Consider the following 12,949-nt stretch of genomic DNA (forward strand, 5'->3'; position numbering starts at 1 on the left):
TCTCTTGAATCAAAATCCAGAAAGAAGCGAGGTGCGTAGGCACAAATATTTCGCCCATCATCAAGAGATATTCTCTAAACATGTGTATCAACTAAGTTTCTGTCGGACGCTACAGACTCATTTTGTTGATGTGAGAGAATAATAGAAATCTCTCAATTGATCGTATAAGCGCGCACATGTGTTTATGGATTGATCTCCCATGAATGATGATGTATTCGCTTATGCTCTTATTCCGTTGTAAAGTATTAGCGATGAGCAACTTGACCGAAGTGGAAAGAATAATAGATTTGTTATATTAGTCATTGTTCGTAAGTGTAATGAGAATGATGAAGTCATGCGATATGCAAGACTTTTAGCGCAATGATTGTCTCATTATCCTAGTATTGACTATGATGAGTTATATTCTCTCATAATGGACATAATTGCTTTCCGCTACTTAATCAGTAGTAGTGTCCATGAAAACTAATTTGCAGCATATGATAGTGGTCATAAAATATATGTAAAGGGATCTTGACACATATATGAAAGTGCCCGAGGGACCTTAATTACTTGATTAAATGCCTCCAGACCACGAAGAGTTTATGTAATCAGATTGCGACGTTCCAGATAACGTAGTACAATCGGTTGCAAGAACTTATACCCATGCGTGTTTATATAAAAGCCAATTTTGGACTCTATTCCGTCTAAGTAAAGATGATGAAGAGACTCAATAAGATATGGATTCATATATGTAACTGTTGTTGGGACACTATGGCTTTCATCATGAAGTGATTAACTATGTGCCTATGCATCGTCATTGGACTTGAATTGTTCCATTGACATGGGTTTCGTTCTATACTCGGTGAACCAACACAAATCCTATCCCCACCAACGCCGCCAACAGCTCCAACAACATCAATATATGCCTTGGTAAGCAGTCAACACTGGTAGCGTAGAGTGATGTGTATGGCTCCGTCTCGAACCAAAATCAGTCCTTCATTGGTCCATTCCCCTATTCCTTTGTGAAAGACACATTGAATGTGACAAATCAGAATTTGTCCAGTTTCGTAAGTCAACTTCAACGAGACCTACATGACAGCTCACTTGATGAAATATGGTGAAATTGTACCATTTTAAAGGTCTATGTGTCTACTTTCCAGAGACACCAACCATTTGTTCATAGCTATCGTATTGAGTGAGTTATGGCCGTTTTAGCAAAGTAGGACAATTTTGTCCGGGAATTTGTAAGTCAGTCAACTTCGACAGAGCACTGTGAACTGCTCCAATCGAATTAGGCTGTGAGCTTTATGTCATTGGAAGGCCACGGGTGTCTACTTTCTAGAACATTTTACGGTTCACTTATATCTATTGTGATGAAGAAGTTATGGCCGTTTAAGTGAGTGAAGATCATTCTACCCGAGAATATGATTTTCATTGCAAACTCTTGCTTTGAGTTGGTATGCAATCTTGTTTCCTAAGATCTAAGTTTGGCTATGTATAGCATGTATAATCTAAGGATATGTGGCAAGATTAATGATTAATGATTAGCCCAAGACTTTGTTTGAGAAACATGTAATGAACGTTGTATACGATGTTCTTTGTACTCCTTGATTATGACACTAATCAGGGGGAGTTGTTTTGTAGACTTCATAGGGAATCTACCTCACATGATGCTATCAAATGTAGATAGTACGTTGTGCTCTTTTTCACTTCGATTAAACTTCTTCTTTTTACCCAAGAGGTTTTTATTTTGCTTGACAAGGTTTTTACTGAGGCAACGATGTGTGCACCATGCAACCTAGGCATGCGACACAAGAGGGAGTGTTCTGGGATAATTAATATTTAACCCTTGTGTGTGTCTTAGCCTTATTAGGTTTCTTGTTAGAGATAGATTCGCATCTCTATAATAGATTAAGACTCTAAATCCTACAGGATTGTGGTTATGTAATACCTATATATATGCCACATTATCAATCAATAAACGGTTACGTTCTGTTCCATTACATTGTTATTATTCTCGTTTCGTTCCTCCTCAAATATCCTTGAATTTGTACGTAAATAAAAATTACTGAAAAAGAGTTACTTAGGGAGAGCCCGAACATGTTGAATCACAAGTGTAAATGAAAAAACAAATCCAAAAATTAATGTATGATAATGATGTGTATACATAGTTTAGGGTTTAGGGCTAATTATAGCCATGAAAATAAACCAAATGGCAAACTTACAGACTGTGTTTGAAGAGACTCACGTTAATGTTGTACCCTATCATTACCCACACATTTACCTCGTCCACCAAATTTGATTTAAAAAGTCAACATATTAACTGTAATATTCCCGGAATTTTATAATTATTTTCTAAGTATATTTCAGATATTGGAAAATTAGTGCTGGTTCGATTTTATAGTATGAGGGTGAAATCGAAGGTGTTCGAGCGAATTTTTACTCGAAAATGTTATCGTGAGGGGTAAGAGTTGACTCTTTATTCGTTGGGAATCTCAGAAAACTTCCTTTATGAAAGTCGTAGAGCTCGTCGATACGAGTTCGTCGATATGTGGCATGCATAATTTGGAGATTTTATGAAAAAGTTACAATCCATAGAAGTTTCGGATTCCAGAAATTTTAAGTACAAATAGAAAATTTTCTCTTTAGGGTTTCATTTGTGCGAAACCCTCTTTTCTCTCTTCACTTATCGCACCGCGCGCTCAGTCAGAATAAAAAAAATTATTTTGACCTGACCCGTCTTTTCCGACGCCATCCGGCGTAACCTGGCCTCGTGACCAGTCCAGACCGACTCGCCTCCTTCCGCTAAGCTTCTATGTGGTGGTGGTTTGCGCCACTTCATGCTTGTCTGTGAGATTCGACGCACCCTCTTTGTGGTGGCGACCCGCAATTCAACCCGGTTTTTCTGGTGGTTCCAGACGTTGGCACCGGCTAAGTTATTTCCCTCTCCTCTGTGCAGGCCTCTCTATGGTGGTGGCTTGCACCAATTTTTTCTAGTTTGGGAGAAACAAAGCTTAGAAGAGAAATGGCGATTCAAAGCTTGATTTGTCGAATCTGATGCTTCCAGTGATGACATTGGCCCAGACATTATAGTCACTTCCTCACGGTCCTCCGCACAAGGGTCTCCGGCCTCAGTTCCTACCCAGGTGTAGCAATTGAAGCAGTAATCGGCTAGGCAACAAAGCCTTTGATTTTCCTAGTTCTTGCGTCTAGGGAGTTCCGTTTTTATTTAGTGAGGTAGGTGACTCCACCGTTTGTCAATTATTAGAAGTCTTGTTGATCAATTCAATGTTAGAGCATTGATTTCTTTAAATTGGTGAATAGTGAGCTTGCAGAAATATTTTGTGTGGTTTTTGGCCGAGTTGCTTGAGACGCATGTATGAAGTTGCCTATATTTACTTGTCTTTGCAAATATTGGTTATTTTGGGTTGCTTGGCATGTGTAGATATGGGCAGTATGATGGGTATTCACACAGACATGAGTGTCGGCGTGTGTTAGTGAGCCCAGGTAATGCACTGTGAGCAATTGGAACTCCAGTTGTCACGGACTCATCGTTATTGAGTTTTTGATATGCAAATCAATAGATTTTGGTGCCAATTCACATGTTAGGTGTCGACTCAAAGGTCACCCTCAAGTATCCAAGTTATGGTGTAGTGAGATTGTGAGTAGAGGATGTCGTACCCAAGGGATTGGAAAACCCTCTCTAGCTAGGAGAACCTAAGGGATGTTAGAAGAATATGCAAATGTACAAGTCACAAATCAAGGCTCACAAGTGAACCCAAATTCATGGTGGATATATGCAAGATGGTGTAGTAATTTAAATTTATTTCGGATGTGGAGTTACTTCTAAAAACTAAATGACCACTTAAAATATAAACTAGGCTATGCTAAACTAGATGTGATGAAATAGATGAGAGTTAGGACTTAAGGTTTCCTCCTCTAGCTTTTCTTGTGAACAATGATGCTACTAAATTGAATGATGTCAATCTAACTAGCCAATTTCTCTCATTGTATCATTCTCGGGTATGACAAGGGACAATCTCCTTTGTTGGTATCAAGCAACCCCTCTCGGGTGTAGTACTTAACTACTCAAGTCATGCATATGAATCCGGTTAAGTATCAAATGCATTACCCTAAGTGCATAAAGTTTGGAGATGAAGAAATCATGCAAACCAACCATGCTTATCTCTAAGTGATTGTGGTTCACAACTCTAACATGCACATATGATATGCTATCATGCTTCAAACAACTAAGGTTAATCAAGCCTTAATCATTCATCATGTCATGACAAACAATCATACTCAAATTGATTAAGTTTAAGCATGAATGTTCAACTTTTGAACTATCATATTAGAGTGCTAATGAAAAGTGCATCAAACAAAATATTTATATCAATGTCATACAAGATTGGCTAGGGCTTTCACCCTAGCCCTAACAAATTAACTACTCACTCATAACCAAATACACAAGCTTCAATATGTTTATGAACATCAAAGTAAAGAGAGAATAGAGAGGTGACTATTGAATCTCAAGTTGAGGATGATGTGGATGAACTCATGAAGATCTTGACATGGTGGTGATGGAGATCCTCAAATGATGCTAGACTCCTCTTCTTCCACTTTGCTTGATGATGGTGTATGAAAAATAGTGGATGATGAGGTGAGGAAAACGTGGTGTTTGGGTGGATGGAAATGTTCTCTTACTCTCTTTCTCTTGGTTTTGGTGGTGGAAAATGGTGTGTTTGGAGATGGTGGTGATAGAGGTTTTTATAGAGGAGAATGGTGGTGGAAAAAGTAGAGAAAATTGAGAGATAATGGTGTAGTGAGTGGGGTGGTCATGGAGGAAGTGAGTGATCATGGAGGAAGTGGTGATAAAGGAAGGAACATGGAAGAAGTGAGTGATAAAAGAAGGAAGTGAGTGATCATGGAAGGAAGTAGATGATAAAAAAGTGGGTGATCATGGAAGGAAGTGGGGTGATCATGGAGGAAGTGGGTGATAAAGGAAGGAACATGGAAGAAGTAGGTGATCATGGAAGAAAGTGGGTGATTATGGAAGAAGTAGGTGGATGACTAGGTAATAATGGACCAGTGATGATTATACCCAAAATTAAATCAGATTTTTTACATGTAATATGTGTGGATTTTTGGACAATGGGGAGCCATGATTTTTATGAGAAAGAGAGAAAAGTGGTGTAGTTAAATTCTAACTAAAAAGATGAGATCTAGTTGTGATAGAACAATGTGTTGCTCCTCCATAAAATTAGCCGGAAAATACATGACACCACCACTAAAAGTGGTGGTGCTCCGCCATAATAGTGCCTCTAAAAGTGGTGATACTTGGAAAATTACTGGGACTTGTCGTTTTTCTCTTCTTGTTAAGATATTCTACAAAACATGGAAATAGATTAGTCTAAATTAAATTAAGCACATAAAATAAGTAAATTCCATGTTTTAAGGCTTTAGAATATATGAGAATTATGATCCAACAAACCAAACCGAAATGATCAATTTGATTAGATTCGGTTCTAAAATAAATAAATTACGAACTCTAGAGAAACCGCACCGAAACAAGCGGTTCGATTCGATTCCAGTTTCTAGTTTTGAAAATAAGTTTAGAACCGTTGGAACTGAGTCCTCACAACAATATAAGAAAAAACCCTTAAAAATCGTCTTTTGTCGCCGCTCCCTCATCACTTTCTTTTCTCTATCTTTTAGACTCTCACTAATCACTATTTAAATAAAAACCCTATTCGTTTTGCCTTACACTCTCACTTCTTCACTTTCTCTACCTCACTTCCTCTATTATTATATTACTTCCTAAAATCTAAATTGTCATGTTCTCTCTCTCTCTCTCTCTCTCTCTCTCTATGTTCTTCTTGAATTAATTGAGTATGTTAATTGTTGATCATTGTATTAAAGAGGTTGTTGAGGTTCTGTATTTACATTTTGATTTAGTTTATTATATGATTATTATTTATAGCTTGGAGGTAAACAAATATTACACTGAATTTTTAGAACTGTAAAAACCCAAAAACCGATCCGATATTTGTCAGTTCCGGTTTTAGAAAAAATGGTGCTAAATCTGGACCACTTTTTCTTTTCCGATTCCGGTTTCGGTTTAAGAAAAAAAATCATTATTTTGGAACTGATCTCAAGCCTAGTGTGGGCTTTTTTGGCCTTAATCAACATCGATCATGGGGATACCCCCTTTGCGTAGGATGGTACTAGCGGTCATCAAATAAGTGAGCTGGTCACGCAAACATATTATTTTTGGTTACTGGTGAACATTTTTTTATTGTTTTGAGGTTCATGCTAGGGTTGGGTGCACTCAATTCCTTAGTTAGGATTTTCCTTGTTATGGTTCTTTACTGAATTCCAGTTTATGCCCCCAAGGGGGTGAATTAGGTTGTTGTATCTTTATCTTATTCTTGAGTTCTATATCAATGACAATATTATTGCGTTTTAAAAAGAAATGGTTAAAATTGATAGAAGTAACAAATTAATTTAAAAATAAGAATTTAAAATACTAAATTATCCATTTTTATAAATCATATAACAAATTGTTCAAATAACTATACAAAATAAAATAAAAAGTAAGCAAGGAATTGACTTTTTGAAGGAAACTCGAAAACAGTGTAGAGAATAATCGAGGCAGCATAGAGTGTGGGGTGATGGAGGAAGCAGAAGCTCCGACTGATCGTCCTCCGTATGTGGAGGTGAAGTGCGAGATCTCAGGTATGAGAAGGCGCTTCGCAATTGGCACGGAAGCTGGTTTCGCAGTGTCTGTCATCAACGACAAATTGGGTTCAGTTGACTCTGTGTACATTGAAGCCGTCAAGGATGGTGAGGAGCCCATCACTTTCGGACCCAACTCACTTCTCGTCGACTACGGCCACGGTTGGACATTGCACACTGTTACCCAACTCGTATTTTCTGGTAATTATTCATCGTTTTCTTATGTTTGGTTTTGTCCAGATTTGTTTTGTTTAATGTTTTCATTTGGTTCAACTATAGGTGAAGAAGGTGTTGTTAGGCCTAAGCCAAAGCAAGTTCCTCATGTAATGGTATGTGCTTAATCATCTTGTATGTGTTTTCTGCTCCTTAACTATTTCGTTTAGATGAGTTCAAACTGGATATTGGTTTGGAAATCGCTAGCATACAATATCAGATTTGACCAGAGATTCTGTGTTTTACCTCAAGTGCCAGTACAAGATGATATAATGTAAATAATTCATATAATTCCATGTGAAATTTTGACAGTGAAACAGCAACAACTGAATGCTTTCATTAGGAACATGGAACATCTTATTCATAAGCGTGTATTTTATATCCGGAGAACAACAAACTGTGCATTGAAGGAAGATTCCTTGCCATATATGATGGGAAATTAAGTCGTAACAATTGACCTAAAACTTGGTTGGATTAAGAATTAGTTTGAAATATGTGACCGCTGGATGACTTTAATTCCAAGTTTCTTCCGCTTTCCTGTTGCTACACCAAACACACGTTTACTCATGGCTTTTTCCGTCCTCAGAACAATTTAATTATAAAAGGAGAACCTTACAGCATCTCTCACATTAGCATGACCTACTAGTAAGGAACAGAGGTGGACTTTTGGTCTCTGGACCTGTTGACAATAATAAGAATGATAAAAGGAACCATTGAAACTTTTGTGGATTTTCTGGAGTCCTCTAGCTGTACTTATAGTGTTTCATCTTTCTTTATATAGTATTATAGTGTAGATTGCGTGTTCTTTCTCTTAGCTCATGTAAGTGTTCCTAAGGCATTAACTGTCAGTCATAAATATTTAGACTTTTAGGTCCTAAAGTCTTTAATGAGAGTCATTAAATGGTTGTTTGTTCTAGTATCTGTTCTATATGAGGGCCAAAGGTATTTGTACAGATCAAATTAATTGTGTTTTGTGATAACCAGATTCCTCTCGAGTGGTTTGTCTGTTCGTGAGATGTCTTGGTGTCATTCCAAGTAATATTTCTTGACATGTCAAGTATGCATATGGTGTGATTCCATATATTCTCCCTTTTCCTAAAAAGTCAGGCCTCTAAACCAACAACATATAAGAATCACCCATATTGCATACTTGACATCACATGAAGAATTCTTTAGAAGGTCTTAGAATGGCAAAGTTCAGAAACAATGCCCCTATGTGTCCCTGCATCATTTTTTGTTGCATGTCGCATTATTTCTTGTTGCCATACCATTCACCCCACTTTTTAAAAGCTATATTATTTCCCTTAGAAGGTCTTCAGTGTGTTCTATAATTTTTGTTGCGTCACAAGTAGGAAACTCAACCTAGTAGAAACTTGCATTTTAGTAGGAACAGTCTTTCCAAATCAAGAAGCTTCGTGCACTGTCTAAAAGATCCCTTCCTAGCTAAGGCATGATCTAGAAAATTGTAGTACAGTAGCTTTTCTGTAATGTGATTTTAAGCAAGAGATATTTATATTTAACATACGGCTGAGTTCTTATTCCTAGTGCTGTCAGTACTCTTAAACCATTCATTAAATTCTAGATATCCTCAAAGGCCACTACAGAAATTATCTTTATTTAGAATAAGCTCATCAAACATCTCCACAAGAACATGGATCATTTATGCAGTTCCATATCTTTCTGTTTAAGGGTTTGGACTTGTGTCAATTCACTGAGCATAAACTTCGTGTTAAAACTACAAAGTTCGAAATCCTAAATTCCTAAGTGACTGTTACTGTCAATCCATCCTAAGGTCAGACAGAGATCTGTGATATCTTCTTTTTCAAAGCTTGGGGAATTGTTGGTAGGATGTGACATGTTTATTTGGGCAATTTTTGTAGGGTGTTTTCCTTTAGATTTTGTATCAGTTCAACTTATATCCGTTTGATTATGACAACAACCTCACTTAATCAGGCTTAAGAATTCTACAGGATTATAGTACAAGTATTTCAATAAATAGTGGAGTTGGTCCTAGTGGTGACTGGCGTAGTAGAAGATGATTGGCTAAAGTTTTGGTAGTTCTGAGTATGACTGAAGGTTGTTTGAGTCGATGAACTTTGATATTAAGTCATTGTGACTTCTCTATAGTGGAGAGGAAGAATTTTAATTGGTTAATTAAGAGTTTTATTTGCGGTTTTAGTTTTTCATACAAATACCATCATACTGAAAACTAAAAGACACAACTCCAAACTAAATTGAAGATGTATATCGGAAAACATATTCACATGCACTTCTAGGAACTTATTATGTTTTCAAGTTTTGGTTCACTAAATTACTCATAGTCTCGAAGACATGTGACACAGAGGCTTCAGTATGCACTATGCATAAATCAGCTGGTTAATTTTGTGTGGACTTGATATCGACAATTCAGGACGCCTGATAATTGACTGGAAACAAGTTCGGGAAGAAAGAGGCTAATATAACATCACCCTGATAAGATTTTGTTTTCTAAAATATAAAAACCAGATTTAGTAGCAGCTACTTTTTGTTATAAAACAGTACAGCTTTCAATATACATTCAGATATAAATAACAAGATGTATAACTTTGTTTGGACTTTAGAGATAGAGAATTGATAATTTGAACCTGACACTTCGAGTGAGAAATTCCTGACATCTCAACTACTTGTCATACATTCTATCTCTTGCTTTAATGTTATACTTCTGATAGCTTGCTATATAGTTCACAATTATTTACAACATTTTGTTCTAATATAGTAATATTGTGAGGGCTCAAAATCAAATTTTTGTGTTTAAGTGATCTTACCTAACCAAGCCACACAGATTCATTGGAATTTTTTGGGGCATAGGTACATAATTTACATGTAAGAGCTATTGCTCGTGGAATTTGGGATCCTCATGTTGGTAAACCATCTGTAGACTTGTAGAGGCTTTCCCCTATAGCCTGAAAGCGTAGCTGTTAAGGGCCTTTTTGGACAACACTATTTAATAATTTTTGTGGCATTGTTATTTTGTGTGTGTGTGTGTGTGTGGTAAATATGGTCTTGTTTATTTGGTGGCAAACATAAACAGTTTATGCTGAGCTGAATCTTGATTTTATGGTCTAATCCTTTTTCGAAACTTTCAAACAAAGAAAGTAACTTGCAATGCATAATTTTTTGAACATTATCTATGGACTTGCAATGATTTAATTATCTACTGTAGCCCTCATGGGTGTAGCTTGACCGTTTAAATGATCAAGCTATTATAATGTGTTGTCTTCAGCTTAATATTAAATCAGGTCTTTTTCTTTTGCAGAGCTCTGACAACTTGCTTGCTAAAAAGAGGGTACCAAATCAAGCAATCAATTTTATGTACATTGGAAAGATACTGTTAGCTTTCATTTTAATTTTTGTACTCGGCGCAGTTTTGACTCTGGTTCTTGAAAACGTTCCTAGGCTGATAGAGTTGCTCGAACAGTACGTGTAATCTAACAAGACTAGACAGAAATTTGCCCCAAGTCGATTTGTTCATTGTATAAAACAAAAGCAGAACTGAATATATCCTCTCAAACTATATTGGCTTGACACTAGACCAAAGGGTAGGGCTAGGTCAATATGTTTAGGTACTCATTTGATTTCTCTCTGAGTTGAGTTGTGCTGAACTACCTTTGAATTCAGATTTGGAGATGATGCAGTTGAATTTTGTCTCGTAAACATAATTCTGATCATTCTATTTGGTCGATGATGCAGTTGAAATGGTGTCCATCACAAGTTCAGGCACGGTGAAAAAGATTTTGATATCACCCAATGGTTATCCGGCCACACCTACCTGATCTTTTTTTTTTCTTGGCAAATACACCCCACATGGTCTTTGAATATCTTCACATCCGGTGTAGGCATGAGAGCATTGAGAGGACCTAGAAGGGCACACCAAAGCCCATGGTAAATGCTGGGTAGAATTTCACCGGTTGGAGTGAGAATTTCATCGGTTGGAGTGAGAATCTCACCGGTTGGAGTGTGTTTATCCCCAACTGGCGAATTTAGTGATAAACTGCAATTTTAAAGGGAGTTGAAATTTACACTCCTCTTTTTATGTATAAAGTATTTTAAATGGCTAGGATTATATTGTGTACTAACACGGCTGTGCGTATGAGAATTTCAGCAATAGCTTTAACCAACCATTAGGTCACCCAATGTACAATTGGTCTTCCACCTCCAACCGAACATGCTTCATTGGCTTGAGATCGGTTCTAAAATAATGATTTTTTTTTTCTGAAACCAGAACTGGAATCAGATAAGAAAAAGCGATTTGGATTTAGCACCATTTTTTCTAGATTCGGAAGGAATTGGAACCGACAAATATCGGATCGGTTTTCGGGTTTTTACAATTCTAAAAGTTCACTGTAATATCTGTTTACTCCAAGCCATAAACAATAACCATATAATAAACCAACTTCAAAATGTAAATATAGAACGTCAACAACCTCTCTAATACAATTACTCAATGATCAACAATTAACATACTCAATTATTTAAAAAAGAACATAGAGAGAGAGAGAACCTGATAATTTGGATTTTAGGGAGTAATATAATAATAGAGGAAGTGAGGTAGAGAAAGTGAGGAAGTGAGGGTGTAAGACAAAACAAATAGGGTTTTTATTTAAATAGTGATTAGTGAGAGTCTAAGAGATAGAAAAAAGAAAGTGATGAGGGAGCGGCGATAAAAGACGGTTTTAAGGGTTTTTTCTTATATAATTGTGAAGACTCGGTTCCAAAATTATTTAAAAAAAAACCGGAATCGAATCGAACCGCTTGTTTCGGTGCGGTTTCTCTAGAGTTAACAATTTATTTATTTTAGAATCGAATGAAATCGATCATTTCGATGTGGTTCCGATGGTTCTAAACGGTTCTCGGGTCTAAAGTCCCGGGCCTAGACTGCATTGTCTTAAGTACTACTAGCGCTCATGACTCACCTACACACATCGTTTTATTAATTAGAAGTATGAAAGTAGTAAGGATATGAAGTGTGGGATATGGAAGTTATTGCAGATAACTCCTACCCACTATTTTTATTTACATTTATTATTTTATTAATTACTGTCATCCTTCATATATTAAAACTAATTTAAATTAACCTATAGTCTAGGGTAATAACGTATTTTCACATGCGTTTTAGTTGACAAAACTTGTTTGCTTTATTAATAGTATAGATATAGATACTTAGTTTTTGAGGAAATGGTTTTGGTGGAAAGAATTGGACAAAATGGAGAAATTCTATTTATGCGACCTAGTTTCGGAAAGTGATAATCAGAAGAAAAAAAAATGTTCCAAAGTCCTCCATTTGGAGAAATTATTATATATACATAATTACTCACTGTATTTGAGGAAAGGAAATATTTCCTGGCTAGAGGGAACATAAGGAAGGTGGTTCATTCAAAATTCTAAACACATACGTTTACTTATTATTAGGAAGGGCTTTTGAGCATTTGCACAAAAAATCCTAAAACTTGCCCAATTCAAATTTATATGCCTATTTCAATGAAATTGAGGAAAAATTCAATTACGCCCTTATTTTAATTAAGAACAAAATATTAGTCACTCCTCAAACTATCATAAACTCGACAATTTACTTATTCAAATTTCAATTTCGACTGATCACTTCTTATACTTTCCAAATTCGAGTAATCTAGTCATTCCGTCATCTTTCTATCTAATTTGAGTGTTAAGTTATTTTTTGGGCAAACAGAAATTGGATGGACTTAACACCCATATTGGATGGAAAGATGACGGAATGACCAGATTGCTTGAATTTGAAAAGTATAAGGAGTGATCAAGTGAAATTGTAAGTTGAAGGAGTAACTGTCGAGTTTGTAAAACTGTGAGGAGTGACCAGTATTTTATCATTTAATAAACTTCTCATCTCCTTTGCCAATCTCACAATCTCACTTATCATTCATCTCATCTCTCTCTCTCTCTCTCTCTCTCTCTTATTTTTCACTCAATGCCGGCGACGACACCGCCACCTCACCGCCAAACAAGTCGA

At 36.4% G+C, this 12,949-nt stretch overlaps 1 protein-coding gene across 3 annotated transcripts; it reads left to right on the forward strand.

The window, feature by feature from the left end:
- The first annotated feature begins 6,592 nt into the window (after positions 1-6,592).
- On the forward strand, positions 6,593-10,707 carry LOC126788963 (uncharacterized). 3 transcript variants are annotated; one of them, XM_050515007.1, is made up of 4 exons: positions 6,593-6,915; positions 6,994-7,043; positions 10,223-10,252; positions 10,657-10,707. In XM_050515007.1, exons 1-4 carry the CDS (start codon positions 6,651-6,653, stop codon positions 10,690-10,692), a joined length of 381 nt encoding a protein of 126 aa, XP_050370964.1. In that variant the 5' UTR covers positions 6,593-6,650; the 3' UTR covers positions 10,693-10,707. The 3 variants fall into 3 exon arrangements, with proteins under 3 accessions (XP_050370964.1, XP_050370971.1, XP_050370958.1); XM_050515014.1 differs by lacking the exon at positions 10,657-10,707 and adding an exon at positions 10,332-10,606; XM_050515001.1 differs by lacking the exon at positions 10,657-10,707 and having other exon boundaries at positions 10,223-10,606.
- Positions 10,708-12,949: the final 2,242 nt, after the last annotated feature.

Source organism: Argentina anserina, chromosome 1 (genome assembly GCF_933775445.1).
Source record: "Argentina anserina chromosome 1, drPotAnse1.1, whole genome shotgun sequence".
NCBI lineage: Eukaryota > Viridiplantae > Streptophyta > Magnoliopsida > Rosales > Rosaceae > Argentina > Argentina anserina.

What these genes read in the sequence shown, in the direction of transcription:
- LOC126788963 (XM_050515001.1), top strand. Translation starts at nt 6,651, where the DNA reads ATGGAGGAAGCAGAAGCTCCGACTGATCGTCCTCCGTATGTGGAGGTG. An exon ending in TACCCAACTCGTATTTTCTG is followed by an intron (nt 6,916 to 6,993) that starts GTAATTATTCAT and finishes GTTCAACTATAG; the next exon opens with GTGAAGAAGGTGTTGTTAGG. An exon ending in AGCAAGTTCCTCATGTAATG is followed by an intron (nt 7,044 to 10,222) that starts GTATGTGCTTAA and finishes TTTCTTTTGCAG; the next exon opens with AGCTCTGACAACTTGCTTGC.